The 23,749-nt window shown below is 37.7% G+C and overlaps 1 protein-coding gene across 1 annotated transcript in view; it reads left to right on the plus strand.

Moving 5' to 3' along the window:
* CACNA1E (calcium voltage-gated channel subunit alpha1 E) overlaps positions 1 to 23,749 on the plus strand; it is a 285,148-nt gene that overhangs the window by 210,017 nt on the left and 51,382 nt on the right. The window contains exons 22-26 of the mRNA XM_070941053.1: positions 5,400 to 5,571; positions 6,721 to 6,850; positions 9,940 to 9,999; positions 12,290 to 12,396; positions 14,697 to 14,708. Of these exons, the coding sequence (XP_070797154.1) occupies positions 5,400 to 5,571; positions 6,721 to 6,850; positions 9,940 to 9,999; positions 12,290 to 12,396; positions 14,697 to 14,708 (481 nt within the window). The remainder of the gene's footprint in view (positions 1 to 5,399; positions 5,572 to 6,720; positions 6,851 to 9,939; positions 10,000 to 12,289; positions 12,397 to 14,696; positions 14,709 to 23,749) is intronic.

A 23,749-nucleotide genomic window follows, 5' to 3' on the forward strand; every position in this document is an offset into this window, starting at 1 on the left:
AGAACTTTAAAACAGGCCTGGTTTTAAGATGAGAATTATAAAGAGTCGTTTTATATGAGTAGATGGACAGCATAAGAAATAAATAAATAAATAAATTGCTGAAGATGATGGTGAGAGCAGACTGGTTCCAGTGGCATCCATGGAAAGTTGGACAGGGATGAGAGGATTAGAAAGTTGTGACATTCAGCATAGTGCCCCTTTTCTATGGGTGTTATGATGTCATCTCCCCCCCCCAGGTGTGTGGTTTGTGCCCTGTTGCTGATTTTGTCATGTCGATGGAAGTATCAAGAGTACATGATTGCCACTGACTGCATCTGCTGCTAACTCCCTGTAAAGAGGGCAACATTGGGAAAAATAATTCAGAATCAAGTACTAAACTCTTATTACACCCATGCAGTCTCCTAATTTTAGTTCATAGTTCAAATGTTTAGTTCAACATTTTTTGTTCTGATGTAGCTCAACTGGAAGAAGCATTGACTATAACTATAACTATAACTCAACTGGAAGAAGCATTGACTATAACTAAGCAACTTTGCTTAGTTTTTGTTTTTGTTACGTCCTTTCTAGATAGTTAAAAATAATGAAATTAAATTTTAAATTAAAATTAAAAAATTAAAATTAAGTTTTAAAAACTGACAACATCCTATCCATTTGCTATCAGAAATTTAGCTCTGCTGTTATTTACACCCTAAATTTGGAAAACAAAACTGAAAAATCTTGGTGGTGTGAGTGTGATGCCTCTTGACAGCAAAGATAATCTGCCATTTTTATTATCTGGCCACAAAACCAACGAATGAAAAGGATTCTGTAACCCATCTTCAAGCAAAGGAAGGCAAAAATCCAAAGTAATGGTACTAAAATATTTATTATGTAACTCCAACAAATTATGCAGAGCTTTTTTGTCTCACAAAGATTTTCAAGCATATTTTGAGAACAAATGTATCTTGCTATTAAGTGTTATCTGTTAGTTCCTGCTATTCAAATAAAACATTTCTGGAGGCAGGCATGTATCACTTGAAGCATATTGTGTAGCCATAGGCCACTGCTGTTTAGCTGTTAAAAATAATATATTGCTAACCACCCCAACTTCTTGGTAGATTATGGCATTATGGCCTTCTAGAAAGAGGACAATCCATTTTTACTTTTCCCATCCTTCTCTCTCTCTCTCTCTCTCTCTCTCTCTCTCTCTCTCTCTCTCCCTCTCCCTCTCCCTCTCCCTCTCCCTCTCTCCATTGCCAGTTTTTCTATCTATCTATCTATCTATCTATCTATCTATCTACCTATCTATCTATCTATCTATCGTATCTGTCTATCTCTGTCTGTCTGTCTGTCCAGCCATCCAGCCATCCATTATAACATGTACAGTACATACTGCATACTAATATAATATAATATAATATAATATAATATAATATAATATAATATAATATATAATATAATATAATATAATATAACAATATAATCATACAATACAATACAATATTATATAGAACAAGAGATTGGAAATATGTGAAGATTTTCAAGCCTGTTTTGAGCTTGAAGTACATGTAATCCTCTGGTTATGACAGTTCACTTAGTAACAGTTTGAAGTTATGACATAGCACCACCACCACCCAGTATTTACAACACAATCCCAAAGTTGCGAATGTTGCAGCATCATGGCAGTTGTTCACACTTACGAATGACGGCAGAGGCACTGCAACATTCACCCTGCCTATTCCCCTCCTCCCCCATCGGGGCTCTAGAGGCACTGGGCCTGTGGAGACTCTAGCAAGCCGTCGGTTCCTTTGCCTGCTTCAGTGCATTCACGGAGAACAGAGACCTAAAGTAGTGTGAGATCACAAAAGATCAGTAGTGCGAGATCTTGCACTACTGATCTTGTGTGATCTCGCACTACAGTACTTTAGACCTCTGTTCTCTATAAACCGAGGCCTGCACGAGATCCATGGCAAAAGGCCTTGCAAAGGAATCCAAAGAATCCTCGGGTTACAAATGTAATTGGCAGGCTCCATTATATTCGTAACTCAAGGAGTACCTGTATTCGTGATGTATTGGAAGCAGGTTGTTCTGACCATATGTGTTCTGTTGCTTTTCTGATCCTCTTTAAGTGTTCCAAAGTTTAAACAGTCCCTTTTTGAAATAAGTTTTTTGAACATGAAAGAGGTCTATTTGGAGTTTGGGATGCTTCAGAAATGCTCAGAACAGTGTCAGAACACTTCTGGTGAGGTTTGAACAACTTTCTTTCACATTTAAAACAACACGTTTGAAATGTGAACCATTTGCATATTGCTTATTATTATGATGTTCTATGAATTTCCCATTTCTCTGTTCATATTATTTTGTAGGGTCAGGGATTGATTGCTGGCAGAACCTTCTTACTCTTGGAGAAACCAAGAGTAGCATGGGGAAAGCACAATTATTTCAATGAGCAAGATGAGAATGTGGTATTTTGCTATTATCTCTAACACCAGCAAAAATATATGTGATATTTTCTTATGAAGAGTGATGCAGTGCTTGTTTTAGGGTAACAAGAGCAAGCCATGGAAGCCATGGGGCTCAAGCATTTCTTCCTTTACCATTTTCTGATGCAAGGAACTCATGATCTTCCCCTTCTGATTTAAATTAACCGTAGTTGATGCGTTTTGTTGGAATCTGAAGTTGTGATTACTGTTATCAGTTTGGTAAAAGCCAGCTCTATAAACTTCTCATTTGAAATTGGCTTATTGGGTTTACAATAAACGAAGTTGCTCTATACTAGAAGCAAAAGTATCACAGGTCTAAATAGCAACTGTTTAGTTGTAGGATGAGCCATGGGCCTCAGAGTAATGTGCAGCTTTTACTATATTCTTATTATAGACTTTTACTATATACCCTAATCCCATAGTATTTAGTAAATATACTTTTTACTACTGGCTATATTGCTAACTGGCCAAATATCTTGTTCTTGAGTATGTTAAATTGAATGTTTTTAAGGTTTTTTTAACTGGTTTTACTCTTTTTATTATTTTAAAAAGTTTTTTTTTTAGTTTTTAATTGTAATCTATATTTTTGAAATGTAAGCTGAATTGATTGAGATGGGTGGCCACAGAAATTGAATAATAAAATAAAACAAAACAAATAATGCAAAACCGTAATTTACAAATTGGGCTATGTTACCTAGCACTGTGTTGTGTATTCCAGTGAATACCAGCTCCCCAAAGGTCCAAGGATCTTTCTTAGTCCCCCCTATTCACAGATTGGGAAATGTGAATCTGGGATCTTCTGCATCCAAAACCTTGGAAGTGGGCGTTTTCTGCAAAACTCTTCCCCATACCGAGCACCCTCTTACCAGAGAGATGCCCAGTATCACTTTTAATTTTCAGGAAGATTTTAAAAACATGGCTTTTTTCAGGGATTGAGGCAAGATTGAGTGGAAAGATGTGATAAATTTCTGTACCTTGATGAAATATGGAACTACATTTTTATGAATATAACATTATCACTTCTGATTATATTTTATTGCTGATTACAGTACTGTACTGTTTTTACTGTGAATCTGTAAGCCAAAAAACTGAGCCCTGTCATGAAATCTGTGTGTGTGTGTGTGTGTGTGTGTGTGTGTGTGTGTGTCTGTGTGTGTCTGTGTATACATTTAGCCCTAAGCTTTGCCCTCTTGCTGCTCCTCTGCCCCATAGCCTTTTTTAATTAGTCACTTTCAGTTCTTTTTCTTGATTTTTCCTGATGCATCTCCTCTACCTACTTGCTTTTTTCCCCCCTTCTCCATTTCATGTATGGATGAATTTTCTGTTAATTTTTGGCAAAGCCTTCCATGGGTCACTAAAGAAAGCATTTCTTCTGTAAATAATGACGAATCAAGAGTACATCCCCCCCCACCCTCCCTCCCTCCTTTTTCTTTTTTTAAATAAACATTTATTTATTTTTGGTACTATGTGGAAGTAGGCAGCTATTGCAAAGAAAGACAGATGCCACTGAGAGAATATTTTGCTACTGATTTCTTTTTTTTCAGGGAAGAAATACAACCAAACCCAAAAGAAAACCCTCCATATTTTGTTTCTACAATATATAAATATATATTCTGTATACACACACACACACACACAGAGAGAGAGAGAGAGAGAGAGAGAGAGAGAGAGAGAGAGAGAGAGAGAGAGGGAGAGAGATGTCAGGCTAGGCCTAAAAATAATGTCTGGATAATTCCAAACTTCAATTAATTTTGATGCCTTAGATATAGGAGTTGTAAAAATAGAATACTCGTTCCAGTATGATAATTTCAATGTATTCAATCCAACTGCTTTCTCAGTCTGACCCTTGACAAAGGCTACAAAGTGCTTTTCTGTGTCTTCACAATTAAAAACTCCCTATGAAATCTGGATATCAATTACACAAAACTATTGCAAAAATACTTTTGACTCTTCTGTTTGGCACCCTTTTATGCCCTCTCCTCTATTCTGATCTCCATCTAACTAGCTACATAGCCAGGTGTTGAGAATATAAAATAGCAATTAATGGCATGCTTTTCTTGGAAGAAATTATATCTTTAAACTGCAATTCCAGAGGTGTTGAATTTGCACTGCAGCAGCTGTGGAAATGAATAGTAGACAGGGTTAGGTACATGCTATAATTTGCCTGCAGTACTAAACTAGTCTAGAATGTGCTAAAGAGCACACAATTCTGAAAGTCTCCATTTTTATTTTTAAAAAGAGCTATATTTCTAGCCCTTGCACTCAAATAGATGAAGAAAGATGGTGATTTACCAAATGTTAACTTATCACACAACACATAGGATAAACCAGATATTCATATTATTTTCTTGCACCTGGTCGGGGACGAATGGAGAATTGTACGTTCTGCACATGTTTCAACCGGGCAACGCAACTACAAGATTACAAGTGGTTGGGAGCAGCTCTTTATTCCATTGCAGTGCTCCTTTCTCTTCCACTGAATTACAAGTACAAAAATAAGTTATATGAAACAGTGACAGTTGAAGGTTAAAATATGCAAATTACAGTTTACTTTTCTTGGCCCATAATTTGAATTGCTAGTGTGCAGGATGTAATCTTTGTAAAAACTGTATGCACATATTCCTTCTACTCGGGACTGAACTTTTCAGTTTTTCAGAATGGGTTGCTTCTTTTATGTAATGAATCTTCTATCCCTACAAGGCCACCTATTCTTTTCATATTTATTCACATATGTAATATTGGGCATTCTATCTGCTTTTGTCATTCCTTTCTTACCTTTAGCAATCTCCCTCTCCCCCTCTCTCTCCCTCCCCCCTCTCCCTCCCCCCCCTGTGGTGTGTAATTCTTTTCTATTTTCCAGAGGCCCTGCTATCAAAGGCTCGTTCACTGCATTCTTCTTCCTAGGCAAAGGACTAACAAGATTTGTTCATTTTACAGTTAGCAACAAGACAGATGGAGAGGCCAGTCCACTGAAGGAGGCAGAAACCAAGGAAGAGGAGGTGGTGGAGGCAGAGAAGAAGAATAAAAAGCGAAAAAAGGAGAAGAGCTCTGAGACAGGCAAACCAATGGTGCCCCACAGCTCCATGTTTATTTTCAGCACCACAAACCCGTGAGATATATTCCATTAGTTTTCTTTCTTTCTGGAATTGCTGAATATATTGGTCTATTTCAGAGAATTGGGGGTGGGGGGCGGTGTTAATGTGATCACATGTTCCAAACAGAAAGTTCAGTAATGCCACAGGCAAATAGATTGCCCCATTGCTACCCATTAGGGGTATCTGTTATATACAGCAAACTCCAGGGTGCGTAGAATTATATGAGTCATAGGCCAAAACATCTGAATTACACACTGCATAAATTGATTGTGCACCTACTGTAAATCATTTCATAGAAACCCCTGCAGGAGATCCCACAGCAAGGGTTCACTAAAGGTAGAAGAGAAACATAATGGAAAATGAAAAGGATTCCAGTCAGCTACAAAGGAGAATCCTCCCTCCCCTCTGTGTTGTGGCAGCTTAGCTTATTTTCCAACTACATCCTCAGGTTATAGAATTTGAAGGATAATGGAAAGTTGGCTTTTGGGAGGACATTAACTGCTATTGCCAATCAAGAAAGAGTATCATGCCAGATGCCCTGGATTTTATCTAGCAAATCAGAATTATCTAACTGGCTAAGACCAGTAGATTTCGTAACAAGTCATACTTGGATGATAAAGATACTGGCTAGCTTTCATCAGTCATACTATTTTAATAAAAAGGATTATACGAGAGAAATTGTTTCATAGGGAGAAAAACAAAATGAGAATTCCATCTATTTCACACTTTTAGATAGAGATCAACTTGTCTGTAGCTTTAGAGGATCCTATTGCGGAATTTGTGTCATAACAAAAAGTTGACTTTGTGATACCATCTTTTATCACCCTATTTCCATTCTTGTTCAAACAGACCAGTTACATCTAACCAAAGGCTCTGTGTAATTGATATAGATTTCTTAACTATTATTATTATGGAACTGATCATGTAGAATTAAAAGATTTATAGTACTTCTTTAATTTCATTCTGTGTAGAAAGATTTGTTTATATAGTTCTTTAATTTAGCCATCATCTAGAGCGGTAGAAGAAGTTGTCCACTTCTGGCGTATAGGATTGCTATAAGACTAGAGAGATAGTACAACTGCTATATAAATGCCTCCATTTTAAATTATCAGAATTCTGTTTAATGCTGTGGCTGTTGCATGGGTTTGTGGTTTCTTTGACAGAATCCGAAGAGCTTGCCACTACGTTGTCAATCTGCGCTACTTTGAGATGTGTATCCTTCTTGTGATTGCAGCAAGCAGCATCGCCTTGGCAGCAGAGGATCCTGTCCTGACCAACTCAGAGAGAAATAAAGTAATTACTCAGTAATTACTTGACAATTCTGTTTTGCTCTGGGGTCTTAGTGTACCTGGATTCATGTTCTGCATCTACTTTATAATTCACAAAGCTAAACACAGGCTCAGAAAATATACATGTTTCATCCCTTGCTGGCTATTTTGGATTTGATTGGGTCTTACATGTTTGAATTCTCCATTGCATATGAGAGAGAGAAAGAGAAGAGACTTTGTCCTATCTGAATTTGTTTAATTGTAATGGGCAGGAGGAATCAAACATCCAATTTCCTAATCTGGATTTTTGAGTATTTTAGATCATGACAAATTGTAGCACAAGATTCTACTAATTGTTTAATTTCAGTTCATAATAAGAGAGGTAGAAGCTTATTTATTCAGTGGTGAAGAGGATGTTATTCTATAGCTAAAACTAGTCATAATAACTTCTTTCCCCAAGTAGTTACTTGCTTCCCAATAGTGAAAATTGTCCTTTCAGTGTTCTTGCCTATGATGGCCTTACCATGGGAATTAAGATTTGGAACAGTTACACATACCAGCAACCTATTTAAATACCTTGCTGAAATCCATAGACATAAAATCTGACCAATAAAAAGGTAAAGCATGCATTTATTCATTTATTTTATATGGCAACCCAGCTCCATAAGTCACTTTGAGCGACCATACAAACTTCATACTGAGAGATTAATGGACAAGAATGTTCTTAACAGCTGTACAACCATGAAATTGACAAACAATACTTCATAGTTGTTAAACCCAGGTGGGGGATAGGAAGAACCAAGCATGGAAGTGAAAAACGTAGAAGATGGTTGGGATTAGGCAAGGACTGGCTTTCTGATTGCCTATCACTATCACTATCACTATCAAGCAATGACCCACTAACCATAATTAATATCTGAGAGTTTTACCCAGTACACCTACCATCTTACAGGAAGCAGGATGCTGGCAGCCTGTGTGCTGATGGTCCACTCCAGGGGTGTCAAGCTCAAGGCCCGCAGGCTGGATTAGGCCTGGGGGTTCTTAGATCTGGCCCACAGGGCCGCCCTGGAAACAGTGAAGGACTGGCCCATGGTGTGTTTGCCAACAAAAATGGAGCTCGGGAGGGCTGCACATGGCCCTCCTGAGCTCCATTTTCAGCTGTGATGGCCTCCTGCATCCTCTGCCAGTGAAAATGAAGCTCAGGAGGGCCGTGTGCCTTTTTTGCTGGCAGAGCACACGTGCCACCACAAGTGCTCTCGACATGAGTGATGTCAAGCTAGCCATGCCTACCCTGGCCATGTCCCCCCCGAGGTCAAACACAACCCTGATGCAGCCCTCAATGAAATCAAGTTTGACCCTTCTGTTCCACTCCTTTGGGTAGATGTGTATAAAATGACCCCCACTTTGCTCTTGAATCAGGAGAAAACAAGAACTTAGTAACAAAGAAATTCACTCAAACTATTCAGAAGAACACATTAAGAATTTATGGAAAGGAAAGAAAGAGAACTAAAAAAGCAAGAATAGGAAATAGAATTTAAAATGGGCAGGGGAGGGAAGTGTGGTTATTTATACTTTCTGTGCTGCAGGAGTTGAGAACATCTGACTTGCCTCATTTTACACATTGAATTGCTGAGGCCATTAATGCTTGCTCTTAGTTTCCAATCTCCAGTTTGATGAATGGATTTCTCTAGTCCCGAAAGGCAATAATTAGTTAACCAGTGTGAGTGGCAAATTAACTTGGAAGAGGTATGTTACTGTTATTGCCAGTTGTTTTATGTAGAAATTGGGAAGGCACAGCACTACTGATTTCTAAAATAGTGGCTTTTAGATTTTCTGTACCTAGACACAGGGAGAATCAGACTTTTTAAAACAGCTGCATTTCTCAGTTTGATGAAAAGGGGGCCTCAAAGGATATTCACATTGCTTGTGTAGGCTACATTTTCAGCAGTTCCAGCTAATGCCTGTGTGAGAGCTCCACAGTAATAACTGCAGGATGGTGCCAAAGAGTGTGCCAGGACGTAGGTGGAAACATGCCTCTGAATCCCAAACGTTGGAACATGAGCAGGAGGGTGCAATAGCGTTCAGATCCTGCTCATGTGCTTTCTGCAAGCATCTGGCTGCTCCTTGCAAAAAGAGAACACTGGACTGTGTGGTCTTTTAGTCTGATTTAGCAAATAACATCATTTTGCTGCTATGGCAAAATGTCAGCGGCAGACAGAAAACAGATCAGAGCAGACATAACAGAAAGTACACAAAGCTTAAGGTACAGCCAGATTGTAGAAATTGTTGTCCCAATAAAAGAGAATATTTATAGCTCACGGTTGAAATGAAAGGTCCTTGGTGTTCTCTGAGCTTGGTTGCTTTCTTGCAGATGTTTCATTACCCAAATCTGACTGTCGCTGCAAGAAAGCAAGCAAGCTCAGCGAGTACCAAGGTCCCCTCAACTTGTCGTCCAAGCTGACAGCTGAGGTTGCTAACTTCTAAAGCAGGTTCTATGGTATTACTATCATTTTTGACAGCAGTTTACATTTGATAATGTGGGTAGCAGATGTAGTATTAATACTGCTCGCTTTCTTGGTATAATCACTTCCAAGTATTTGTATTATTAAAACAGGAGAAAGCTAGGTTTCATTTTTTCCTCCCACCACCTTTTCCTCCCATTTTGAAAAATCTTATTGCCATCAGCCTCTTCTTGTTTCAGTCTTGAACCAAGAATTTCAGGTAGCCTTAGTCTGCATTCCATGGCAGGGAAGGGACATGGAGGAGATATTTCTAATGAATTGCATCCTGGACATTATTCATTTCAAAAGTCATAACGTAACACATGTTAAACATATGTGTTATTAATGAGAATAAGTCCTTTCAAAACAAAACAGTTAAAAGTGCTAAACCTGTTTGCTAGGTCATGTTGGTTTTACATTGTTACATCTAAAAAGGAGGGTTTTCATTAATTTGGCTTGTAACAAAGTTCTTAAAAATTAACATTCTTTGCCATTGTTTAAACTTCAGAATAAGATTGTTTTATACTTATTTAATTTATATGCCTCCAATTTTATTCTGCAATGTGACAATACTTTCTGATTCCACACTGTTCCATTGTTTCCATCCTTGCAGGTCCTGAGGTATTTTGACTATGTTTTCACTGGAGTCTTCACCTTTGAGATGGTTATTAAGGTAAGTGAGAAGGGAAGTGTTTTCCTGAGTCAACTGGAAGACAGTGGACAGTTTCATATTCATAGAGCTTTATCATATATTTTCAAGAAAATGGATCTTCCAAATAAATTATCTAGAATGTCTAGATTAATTAAGATGCAACATTTCTGAGAGCAATTTCTCCTTTGACGATTTTCTTCCTTCAGTGCCTTGTAGTTAAAGTCATGACTGAGTTTTCCTTAGACTGCCACTTGCTGGACCCTGAGAGATTTTTGCAGGATTGTTACTATATATTTTTAATACATGATTTAATATATGATTAAATATTTTTGAAACTTCAATAAATGAAGGAGCTCTGATCTTTTAGGAAGTCGGTTGGGATGGTTCTTAAGACTTATTACAGCTTTTTCAACAAATACTGTAGAAATTCTGGGAGTTGCAATCCATTACCTCTGGAAGACATCAGTTTAGAGAAGTTGCTCTAGAAATTTCTCATTCCTGCTGGATGATTTTGTGATCTCAATAAAGTAATGTCAAAAGCATTTTCGTTCTACAATTTGGCTAACCCCTTTTCTTCAGCTTAGTTATTTCTGATTCTCTCCCTCATCTCTTCCAGTTCTTGGTATGTCAGAGAATTATGCACAAAACCCACACTAACAATGACAACAACAACAACAACAACAACAACAACAATAATGATAATAAAATTACAGTGAAAAGTTTTGTATTAAAAAAGTAGAATTATCCAAGACCAAGCTATTTTTTTCAGCAGTTAACCGAGTCTGCCAACATCATTCAATATGGGAGTAGCAGTAGCTGAGATGTTAGTGCAATCTCAGTTTATAATGACAAACACGGTAACTTCCTCTTTGTGGGTGGCGAGTGTTGGCCTCTATAGGAACAGAATATAAAACAGTTTCTTAAGCAAAAAGAGAAAATTGGACTTTTTTTAGCAGAACTTTTTGCACGTCCCTATCACTTCTCAAATGTCACTCCTACTGAATAGAGTTTCTAAAAGAAGACACAGCGTTAGGAAGCAAAATTGTCCTTCTGATTCTTTTTCCCCAAATAAATTCTAATAGAACTGAAAGACACTGAGCCTTTTTAGTTCTATAATGATTGTGTAAGAAACTTTTGTATTCTGTTAATTTGTGTTATTTAAGCTACCTTTCACTTTTTCTCCAGGTGCTCAAGGCAGTGTACCTTCCGTGTTTCCCCGAAAATAAGACCCTGTCTTATATTTTTTTGAACACTGAAATAAGCGCTTGGCCTTGTTGCCATGCAATCAGAAGCCCGATTGGGCTTATTATCAGGGGATGTCTTATTTTGGGGAAAACAGGGTAGCACTTTCTCCCCTAGTTTTTTGTCAAAACAATCCAGTGAGGTCAGCTGAGCAAAAAGATAGTTACTGGGCTGAAAGAATCACCCTTTGAGCTTTTCTAGACTTGAACCTGAGTCTTTTCAGTCCAACACCTTAACCAATTCACACAGTAGTTGTATTGTTCAAGTAATAGATTTTATATGGTGTGAAAAAGCCTTCTGCGTGACAACAAAGAGGCCTCCTTTTCAGCAGCTGGTGGTTGGTAGTTAGCTGAGCAGATTTCATTTCCGTTTTGATAATCATGTCTTATAAACAGTTATAAATAGCTTTTGTATGTATTTGCCTCAGTCTGCTTTTTCATTTTATCATATAACTAGAAGTAATCGCTAGCTCTCACTTCTTGGGCACATATTTAGCATAATCTAGTTAGGCAAGTTCTAGCATCACAACAGATCTATCCAAACTAATCATTTTATTCATTTTATCCTGCTGCTTGTGTCAGAATGATATCAAAGCAGGGCAGTCCAAACTCATTCCCTTTTTTAGGTATGCATACAATGTTGTAACACATATAAAAAAAGAAGTGTGATTTGTGTTACAGTGCCCCAATTTCGGTTTGGTCAATCTGACATGCCCTCTTCTGGCGATACTCCTGCTGATTCAACAGTTCTGTAATGTAAAACAAATTTGACAGAATTAACTTCCTAAGCAAACCTTTGATGGGATTTTTTTATTTACTAATTTTAAAATGAAATTATAAGTAATTTTATTGTTACATCCATCTCTCACAACCCCGCCAGTAACTGAAAATACCTCTTAAGCCTTAAGTGAATTATCTTTGTCCATATGTATTTAAGTATAGGCTTACTGCAGCCTCAGTAATGGGATTTGAATGTAAAGAGCTCATAATCAGAAATTGGAGCTTAGGTTATTCTATTCTTCTATTCTTATGAGTATAAAGTATAAGAACTTGCCCTTACCTTTCTTTAGATGATTGATCAAGGATTAATACTGCAAGATGGCTCTTATTTTCGGGATCTTTGGAACATCCTGGATTTCATTGTGGTTGTTGGAGCGCTGATGGCCTTTGCCTTGGCGTAAGTACTTGCATTTTTTGGCTGGATTCAGATCATTTTACATGAGAACCATGCTACCAATGCTCAAAATTTCATTGGCTGCTCCTTCAAAAAACATCATATCACTTAAAATAGCATGCTTGTTTCCCTTGCTGGTTTAGCCATCAATCACAGACATTTTTATAATGATTAAATATGAGGAAATATATTTTATGTGATTAAAAGAATTCCAACTGAAGGGGTGGATGGTAAGAAGACATAACTGCAGACAAAGTAGTGCAGATATATGAAGAAAATAATAATCTTGATTGATCCAGAATTTTGCCTAATTTCTAGACTTATTTTCTCTATATTAAGATGAGTATCGCTGAACATACAATGTGAGCTTTACAATCATACAATTCATTCAGTTCACAATACAACAACACAGAATACATGCAAATTCCATCTTTTAGGGTTATCAAACTTTTTAAAATGCTTTTTATAGTTTTCTGGGTCTTCATATTACTGGTTTGGAGTAGAGGTTTGGGATTCCATTTGCCATTACCTATCTTTTATGGGGACACTGGATAGTCTTAAAATGTGCACCCTCTCCTTTTTTGAGAGACTGACTCATCTCACGAGAGATAAAGAAAAGGAAAATGTAAAGAAGAGAAACCTATAAAATCACATTTTAATTTTAAAATATTAAAATATTAATACTGTATGAAGTATTATGTGAGGTAAGTATAGAACTACCCAGTTTGTAATACACAGCACATGACAAGTAGGTTAAACTAAAAAAAAAGTTTAAAATGCGTAAAATTTCTGAAAAACCTTGTCAAGAATACTGCATGGACTTGTCTTGGCAATCTTGAAAAATCGAACACTATGGAACAGAAGAAAAAAAAAGATCACAAGACAGTATTGACTTATTAAAATGTTCCCCAGGCTCCATGTTGTACAGAGCCCAAAGAATATCTCAGGAAAAAATAATTATCTCAAGAGATTTGAAAGAAAAGAACCATCTTCATGCACAATCTGATACATTCATAAAAGATGAAACTATCACCGGGCTTGTAAAAAAATGTGAAAGACATTGATTGTAAGCACACAAAAACAAAAGAAGAACAAAATTAACACAGTTTTGGCCTACAGTAATTATTAATTTCTTAGAGATGAATTGACCTCTGAACTAAAACTCTCTGACTCTTTTCCCTAGACTGTCCCCAGTCTTTGGGGATAAGTACAGATGTTTATCAGAATTATTCAAGAAATGTGCAGCGATTTCTTTCTCTGGTTCTCTGGAGTTGTGCCTCTGATTTTAAAAGAACAGTCAATCTAAATAACTTCCTATCTTCTTTGCTTCTGGTATTCAGGTTCACTACCAAATTCTTTAAAATATGTTTGAGCTTCATGGTTTATTTTCAAGAATCCCTTAGGATTGACATTTTGTAAGACCTGGAGAATTCTATGTTATGATCCTTCCTATAGAAGCCAGTGCTTTGGGTACCTTGAGTGAAAATCACAGAAACTAAACAACTTTAAATCCATAGATCTAAATTGGAGAGTATTGTAAAGCATATAATAAAACCCTGATAGCTGGTTTTCAAGAAGGGTCAGTTTGGATCAAAGAAGGTACTTGAACATTTCTCCCCAGAGCCACTTTCTTTCAAGGGATTCCACATGTGTTAATTGTCCTTGTCTGCAAATCTGAACTACTACTATGCCATGTAGTTTGAACAAATGGTAACCAGCATGTTTCTTGTTGACTGCCCTGCATTCAAACTCATAATTGCACCAAGGTGCCTAAAATAATTTTCCACTTGGAAAGATGCTAAGGACTGTTTCACCTGTCACTTGGGGCCAAATTGAATTTAATTAGAGAGATTAGGGTTTCCTGCAGTTGTTGTTTGTTTGTTTTCACTAATTAATGCTGCCAAGTAGCAACTGCTGCTTTGAAAATCAAGGCATAACAGCCAGTCACTCCTCCTGATGAATGCATGTGTACATCTGGGCTTGTAAATACATGTTTGTCACCATCACATTAAGCATTTTAAACATGTATATAAGAACAAAAATATAATATCTGAAATGACTCTTGTTAACTAAGCTACCAATGAGAGTAGGAAGATGGGTTCTGGGGTGGAAAAAATAATGGAATGCCAGGATATCAAGGCTGTGAGATGAGGTTATTGCTCTTTTCAGATGCAAATCTTCTTCCAACAGTCTCCTTGTTCCTTTGCTCTCTGCTGATGGCCCATTTCCTGATCTTTTCTGTTTTCTTTCCACCTGTCTATCGATCTGGCTTTGTGACTGTACATCTGGGCCTTTACTCACAGGAATGCTTTGGGGTAATTATTTTTCTTGTTTATCTTTGGGGGGGACCCAAGTGAGGGAAATGGGCCTTGAATGGAAGAATTTGGTTTGCTTATCTGTCTGTTACATTGCTATCAGAAAGGCTGCTTGGGTTAGCACTAGGAGAAGGTGCAACGCAACTAGCTTCTCACAAAGTTTTCCAAGACAAGTACTGTTTCCAATCTCTGCTTCTGATGAGACTAGGTACAATTACAAAGCATTCTATGCATACAGTTTCAGCCTACAGTATATTGACTCTGCATCAAAGACTGAGATTGTCAAGCTGTTTAAAAGAAATCAATTTCCTGCTATTTCTGGCAAAGTGTCAAAAGCAGAAGTTTCAAAATCATTTCATGGAGGAGTGTGAAAAGTTGCTACTCACAACACCGTAGCTGAAATGAGATAAAAACAGAACACCACTTACATTACATCAAGGGAATAGAACAGCATAGGCCACAGATCATTGGTTATGTATTGGTTAATGTGGTGTTTTTACTGTCAAAGAAATGGAGTACTTTCTGCCTCATATGCAAAAAAACAAAACAAAACCCTTTGAATACATTTAATATGCCACTTTCATTGGATGGAGCCACCCACCAGCTACTACTACTCTGCTAACACACCCAAATTCTTGTGCCAGTCTTGGGTACAAAAGGACCTTATGAGGCTGAATGAGGTACTACTTGAGTTATTATCTGCTAAGAGGCCATTGTTTGTTTGTTTGTTTGTTTGTTTGTTTGTTTGTTTGTTTGTTTCATTATGGGGTTTATACTGTGTACTCTCTTGAAGTCAAGTCAATATACAAAACAAATATTTCAAAATCTGAAGTATCAACTAAGTTCCCAAATTAACTAGGTAAAGGCAGCCTGATCAGCATTAGCATCCAAATACTTGGAATATATAAAAGTAAACCTGATGCATTCTGGATGGATGGCTTGATTTAAGAATGGAACTTTGATGAACACAAAAACAAAAAGGTAGTTCTTGTTTTATGTATAGGAGTCAGGGCCGGATTTTCCTATAGGCTAACTAGGCTTCAGCCTAGGGCCTCAAGATCAAGAGGGGCCTACACAGTGGTGGGATTCTGGTGGTTCTAGGGGGTTCGGCCGAACCCTTTGTTAAATTGCTGGCTCGCCCGCCCCTCGCCTCCCACCCGCACGGCGCCAGCCTACCGTAGCCAGGGGTAGGCAATTGTGGCTCTTTTACAACCTGTGGCCTTCAATTCCCAGAATTCCTGAGACAGCCAAGGCCACAGGTTGTAAAAGAGCCACAATTGCCCACCCCTTCCCTAGCCTGAGTTCCGCTGCCTGGGATCCACGTGGGCTGCCACGTGGTTCCCCACCGGCTCCGGACGCAAGAGAGCAGGATGGAGAAAGCAGCTTCCACACCTTCACTCACCCTCACTCTCTGCTCTGTTGGATCGCCGGCCGTTCGCTTACCCCGCCCACTCCCAATCTATTGCTGCCTCCGATGGCTAGAGGAAAAAAAAACTTCAAATTCTTGCCGCGGGGCTTCAAAGGGCCGCCCTAGAGCCAGTGGTGCAGCCGAACCCTTTGTTAAATTGCTGGCTTGCCCCGCCCCTCCGCACCACTATTTATTGCCAATAAATAGTGGTGGGCGAGGGGCGGGGGAGCCAGCAATTTAACAAAGGGTTCGGTGTTTTTTTTGTAATTTTATTGGCCCACGGAGCTTCAGCATATGCTAATTGGCCTCCCGGCTCTCAGCTGATTTGTCTCAGCTGTTTTGCTCAGGGCTCTTCTGCTTTGGTGCAAAGAGTGCTGATTTTTTCCCCCCTACCTATGCTGAGAAACGAAACTGAAACTGCTTTGCTGTTGCTGCAAGGTTGGAAAATTAGGCAGGCAGAATTCTTTTCTTTTTCCTCACCAAAAAAGGTAGGTGCAAACAATGGGAAATTTAGGGAAAGATTTTAAAACACAAAAGAAAAAAAGCTCTATTTAACTAGGGAATTGTAATAATTGAGATACTATTAATGGTATATTGTGTTGAAAGCAGAAATGGTTAAGTTGTGGTTTGGAGGAATATATGGGGGAAATTATTTGGTTTATTATTATTGGTAAATATAATTAATTGATTTGTAAGAAATTGGATTGCATGGAAATAATTGGAATATTCATGTTCATATTGATTAATATACAAAAAAGGTAGTTATATAACTAATTGATTTATATTAAAATGTTGAATTTATATTAAACAACTAATATTACATAATTAACCAATGTGAGGATAGATATAAAAATAGATGACAATGGGAAGGGATAGAATAGAAGGGAATAATTATAGAATATAGAATATAGAATATAGAATAGAAAGATTAGAAATGAGGATGAAGGGTAATATTGGTTTTTTACAAAAATAGATGAGGAATAAATATGGCAAAAAGGAAATATAGAAATTGTAAATTTAATTGAAATGACTAAACACTGTTTAAATTTGTGAACCGGCCAAATACTCTGTTCAAAGAAAATACATTGTATGTTTGTATGTGTGTTTCTAATTATTGTTGTTTATTGTTATTTGTTCTCTTTTATTCTTTAAAGTTTAACAATTCATTCTTTATCTTAATATCTTTATATTTGTTTGGGGTTGGCTTTCTTCCCTTTCATCTTTTTTATTGTACAGCAATCTTTCTCCTCAAACCTACCACCTCTCTCTTTTCTTTCCTTCTTACTTTCTCTTCCTCCCCCTCTTCTTCTCCTCCCTACTTCCTCTTCCTTTCTCCTCCTCCTCCTCTCTTCCTCCCTCTCTTACCCTCCCTCCTACTCTAATTTCCCTTCCCTTCCTTCATCCCTCTCTATTGCTGTATCCTTTATGCATATGGACTACTCAGAGGGCTGAAAAAGTTATTTCTGACTGGTCCTCGCACTTTTGACCAGTCCTCGAACTTATGACTGTCCTCACATTTTACGTTTTTGCCCTATCTTGTCACCATGGTGAAGAGAAGCAGTTGTGAAATGAGTGACATGGTTGTTAAGAAAGCTGCACGGGCATAAATGTGAGGATGGTCATAAGTGTGAGGACCAGTCAAAAGTGCGAGGCCCAGTCAGAAATGACTTTTTTCAGCCCTCTGAAAAAAGTCTATGCACATAGCCACGCCCACCCGGTCACATGACGAGCTACCCACGCCTACACAGTCATGTGACCAGCTAGCCACGCCCACCCAGTCACATGATTGCCAAGCCACACCCCCAACTAATCCACGCCCACAGAACCTGTTGTTAAAAAAATTGAATCCCACCACTGGTGAAAGGGCCTCATAAGTGGAATAGCCTAGGGCCTCTTTTCATCTAAATCCGGCCCTGATAGGAGTGTGTATATGTGTATATATACGTGTGTGTATGTGCATTTCTGTGCGTATATATGTATATAAAAATAAGGAATAAGCATTCTGTTACATCTAAAATGGAGGGTTTTCATTTATTTATTGGTTCGATTTATATGCTAAATTCTTAAAAATTAAAATTTCTTGCCATTGTTTAAACCTTAGAATAAGACTTTGTAATCTTTATTTAATTTATGTGCTGCCAATCTCACTCTGCAAAATGATCATCTTTCCTTATCTCACTGTGTTGTAAAAGCAAATTCCTAGACAGGGACCGTAGTATGCTTCATTGATGAGGAAGAAGCAAAGAGGAGGGCAACTCAGGACAATTTTCTCATATAAAAGCTGCTGGCACAAAAGCAACAGCAAATGCTGCTCAGCAGCAGCTGAAGGGAACTTACAGAGTTAAGGTAGACGAGCAAGCAGTAGTTCATCTTTCAGCTACTTCAGCACTGTGTCAGGGATCAGTGCCAGATTTGGCTGCTTTAAAGAACAAGGATCTCCATTTCTAACCTCTCAATTTCAAATGCAGTCTTTGATGGATATAATATTAAGCTTCAACAATACAGCAGTCGTGATTCATTAAAGCTGCAATCTTATAATAGATGTAGAACTCTACTTTCTAGTGACAGTCTCCGAGGCTGATTTTTCTGATGTTGGAAACTTCAGCATCAGGAAAAAGCAGAAGAGAGAGTTTCAAAGGTCCAGGGTCTAGTCTTTAATCTAACTCCCAGTTTGAGGAAAATTTAAACCAATGATTATGATGTCAGAAAGACTTATTTTAAAATAGTGGGAAGGGTAGAGAGATAGATGTTTCTCCATTTTCATTTCTTCCCTGCCAATCTGTTGTTGACAGTCTTTTGATTATTTTGGTGCCCCCTGATATCAAACCACCCTGAGAGATGATTTAGGATTGCCATCTGTGGCTTTACTGAGTAACTGTGTGGTTTTCAACTTAAAACCAAGGCAGGGTATCTGATCCTTACCCCACTGACACTATCCTTATCAAATGTGAACTCTATGAAAGCTGGAAGAGAGATCATAATTTGCTTTTCTGCCTAGCATCTAAGTTTGATTGTAAGATTGTGACCATCTCCCAAGATCATTAAAAGCTGTTGTTGTGTGAAGTCATGACATATTGCCATAAATGATAGAATGAATGTGTGAGAAATAATTTTTAGGTTACATAATGCTGAAAAACAGTGAGATCTGTGTATATGTAAGAGAGAGATAAACTATATAATAATGTGATTAGCTGTCAACATTTCAAATGTTCTTTCACTAGAAATTCATAATCATTCCTATTTATATTTGGAAGACATAAAAGCTATCTAGTGTTGGAAGAAACATCCCTCTAGGTTCTGCTCCAAGTGGGGAAAACAGACACTGGAAACATGGAGACTGCTTGGAAAGATGGTTTAATGGTGGACAGGATCACATGGCTTGAGTTCCTGAACAGAAAAGGGCAGATACAGCAAATCCTCGGGTTTTTATGCTCTCTCTGGCTCTGCATTTCTTGGGGCCCCAAAAGAGTATCCTGATTGGTTGTCAGACTCCCAGGGGGTGGGGGCCTTGCTGGCTGATGGTCACATGTGCTTCCCAGGTCACATGTGGTGAGTTTCTGCTGCTATTGTGTAGAGGGCTAATCCCATCTTTGGCAATTCCTACTATGGCTCTGCCTGAAGGAGGCAGATCTTTGTTATGTAGAATAGACTGGCCCAGGCCTTAATGGCCCATTGACAAAGGGTGGGGGGCAGGAAAGTGGGAGCTGCTTTGTCTGTAAAATATGCTTCTCATATTTCTCATCCAGGGAAATATAATATTCTGCCTTTTTCATATTTCCTAAAATATTTCACTCTTCCAGGAAAGGGGTGGGTGCTAACTTCCTACACTAGAGAGCATGTTGGCTCTGTATACTCCATCAAAAAGGAGGATTTTCATTTCCAAAGAGAGTTTTGAAAGGTATAGTTTTGTGTAAAGTGTTCCTATACAGGTGCAATGCACATTACTACAACTTTATAGACCTATAACAAACTGGGGAAGACCATAGCTGGTGTTTGCTTATCAATGGGCCAAAATAGATAAGAAAAGAGAATAAATAAATTGTGAAGATAATATGAGTCTGAAAGGAAGAATGTTTTTAATGCCATGTCACTCTCCACCACCACTCCACAACTTTGGCTCTCTCCCTATCATTTTTAGAGGAGAAGGATAGGTGAAGTTTATATAAGCCAACACAGTTCTAGGCTGCCTAAATAGAAGGATAGAATCAAGATCACATGAAGAGATAATATCACTTTATAATTCCTTGATAAGGCGACACTTGGAATACTGCATCCAATTTTGATTGCCATGATGTAAAAAGGATATTAAGACTCTAAAAAGAGTGCAGAGAAGAGCAACAAAGATGATTAGGGGACTGGAGGCTAAAACATATAAAGAATGGTTGCTGGAACTGGGTATGTCTAGCTTAATGAAAAGAAGGTCTAGGGGAGACATGATAGCAGTGTTCCAATATCTCAGGGTCTGCCACAAAGAAGAGGGAGTCAAACTATTCTCCAAAGCATCTGAGGGTAGGACAAGAAGCAATGGGTGGAATCTAATCAAGGAGAGAAGCAATTTAGAACTAAGGAGAAATTTCCTGACAGTTAGAACAATGAATAAGTGGAACAACTTGCCCGCAGAAGTTGTGAATGCCCCAACACTGGAAATTTTTAAGAAGATGTTGGATAACCATTTGTCTGAAGTGGTGTAGGGTTTCCTGTCTGGGCAGGGGGTTGGACTAGAAGACCTCCAAGGTCCCTTCCAACTCTGTTATTCTATTCTATTCTATTCTATTCTATTCTATTCTATTCTATTCTATTCTATTCTATTCTATTCTATTCTATTCTATTCTATTCTATCATATACGTCTGCTTATCAATACACTATATGCATGCACATATTTACTTGTGACAAAGTTGATACTGAGTCTTCTTTCGAGATCCAGTTATATCTGTTGCTTTTTCTGCCAATAAATTAACCAGACTGCAACACTGGCTCACCAAAGACAATAACAAGAAAGGAGAATATTTGTAGCTCAGGGTTGAAATGAGAGATCCTTGGTGCTCTCTGAGGCAATCTAGTTTGGATAATGAAACATCTGCGAGAAAGCAACCAACCTCAGAGAGCACTAAGGATCCACAATAACAACATGGATCATATACAACAATATTTGTTCATATTTAAAAGGACAAACAAATATCTGTAGCTCTTTCCCAATGTGTGTTTATTTTTAATAAAAGAAAAGAATTGAGGGGGAGGGGTGTATCTTTGAAGTTGCATTTTCTTATCCAGACAGCTTCCAACCAACATTAATATTTTCCTTGTTATAGCAGCACAACTGGCAGTGAATTATACTTTTAAAAATGCAGGTTCATTAAAATTTTGCTTTCTCCTAGTAAAATTGCCCCATGAATTATTGAAAGGTAGTCTTACCCACTGTTCTCACAAGGTAGCTACTGATTTAAAATGGAACCCAAATTATGCCAACACCTCCAGGGCTCTTGTTTGTCATCCAAAACTAACGCAAAGCTCATTTTTGCTGCTGGACCAAAAAAAAAAAAGATGCCTTCTAGATCTGGAGCATGTTTAACATGCTATTAAGTGGCCTTCATATTTTCTATAGAAATGTACAAATTCCATGTGAAAATCTAAAACAAATTATAGAAAGTTGTAGAACTTCACAAAGTGATTGAGCAATAAAGTGGCAGATGATATCTAGGACTCATAGGTATATAGTAATGCATCTTAAGTAATACGGTTTATTATCTAATTATGGATTACATAGTGTTAGGTCTGAAACTAGCTGTTATCACTCTGCAATGTGATCACTGTAAGGTCAAAAAGTATTGGAACAGGACATTACAGGGTTTCATCTCAAAACGTTTTTGGCAGGTTAGTGTGTTAAACACAAGATCAATAAACGGAGTAGGAATGCAGATTCATTTTGTAATGAATCAGATTATAGGCTGCTTTTACACTGATTAATACAGGAAGTCCTCAACTTAAGATATAAGTGGACTAGAAAGTTAAGCCAACTACAGGACCAGACCCATTTTGGGGGGCATTTTTGTGGCAGTCATTAAATGAATCACCATGGCCATTAAGCAAATGGTGCAGTCTTTTAAGCAGACGGCGTGGTCATAAAATGAACCCATTCTTTCAAATGAGGGTTTTTTCCTAAAAAAAACAAAAAAACACCAGAATCCAGCAAAAAAAAAAAAAAAAAGTCACAAATTGCAGTCCTGTGACTGTGGGACACTTCAACATTGCAGTGCAACAATCATAAGGCAAGTTGGTTGCGAAGTGCCTAAAATGCAGTCATATGACAGGGGTGAGTGTGCAACATTTTATGATGGCCAGAAGGGCTTTATGGGCCATAAACCACCTATTCTGAAACCATCATAACTCTGGATAGTTGGAAAAACACCAGTTGCATGTTAAGCATTGCTGGTAGTGATCTGAGAGGCCTAAGCAATGATTGCTTCGTATGTTTGAGCAATAAGACACATATACTGAGTCCCTTGCTTTCAGCATCATCTGATACAATGGCACAGTCTGACATTTGCTAAAGCCATTAAGCGCCCAATGCTGTACTAGCACCATCTATTTGAATAGAACATAGAAAGGACAGTATGAGGGACCTTTTATAAGTTTAAGAAGAAATGCTGTTGAAAGGTATGTAATATAAAATATACCAGGTCTGGTTTTTTTAATCATTTCCTAGGAATTTATTGATGGTCGTTTTGTTTTAATTTTCTATAATATTCCCCTCTGTAAATGTGGGCAGGAAAATAATATGTCAGATAAAATAATAGCTAGATATTAGCATCAATTATAATTTAGAATTTAATTGCCAGCAAAGCAAACAAAGCTTGCATCTCCCTTTCACTCTCTCTCTCTCTGTCTCTCATAAAAATATTAAATTGGTTTATTGTTAATTTGTAAAAAGAACATTGTGAATCAAATCTATACAAAATTTTAGAGGGAAGTGGCTAGTTCTATGTAGTTTAAGAAGTTACGCATCATGAACTTGCAGATGATAAGGGAGTTTCAATAGTGGAAGACAAACTTTCTTTTGGAAAGCTTGTTCTCCACTATTAACCTTTTCATTGAATAAATCCTGATATGTTTTAAGGAATCCTTGCTTTTTCCAGAACGGGTTTTGACTGTAAATCAGGTGCCTATGGGTGACGCCATAGGCCTCACTACCAAAGAACCTTCCTAATTTATATTAGGAAGCAGTATAGTGAAGTTGGAGGAGATAAGGTTTTTCTCAAAATTAAGTTTCTTAAAATCAACTTGTAGGATCTAATTTTAACTCTAGATATCCTAAAAGATGAATGTAAGGGATAATACACAAGTAAAAGTTTCCTGTCCCTACTTTTTCCTTGAAACTAAAAAGATACCTCCAGAGCATTTCTTGATGCTACTAGTCCTACTGAACTATGTAGATGACCATAGGAGGACACACAGGAATTCTTTTCATATACAGTACTTCCTGAAGTTCATCTTTTAGGCTTCAATCAATTTTTCAGTTCTTCCTAGATGCTGATTAATGACTAATGAAGATCTTTTTCTTAATAATTTGACTGAGGACACCCTAGTTATGACAACCTTGTCTTTGCAGTGTATAAAAAAATTCTTTCATTTCAG

Source organism: Pituophis catenifer, unplaced genomic scaffold, assembly GCF_029215685.1.
Source record: "Pituophis catenifer annectens isolate HBS135680 unplaced genomic scaffold, rPitCat1.0.hap2 SCAF_3, whole genome shotgun sequence".
NCBI classification, from domain to species: Eukaryota; Metazoa; Chordata; class Lepidosauria; order Squamata; family Colubridae; genus Pituophis; species Pituophis catenifer.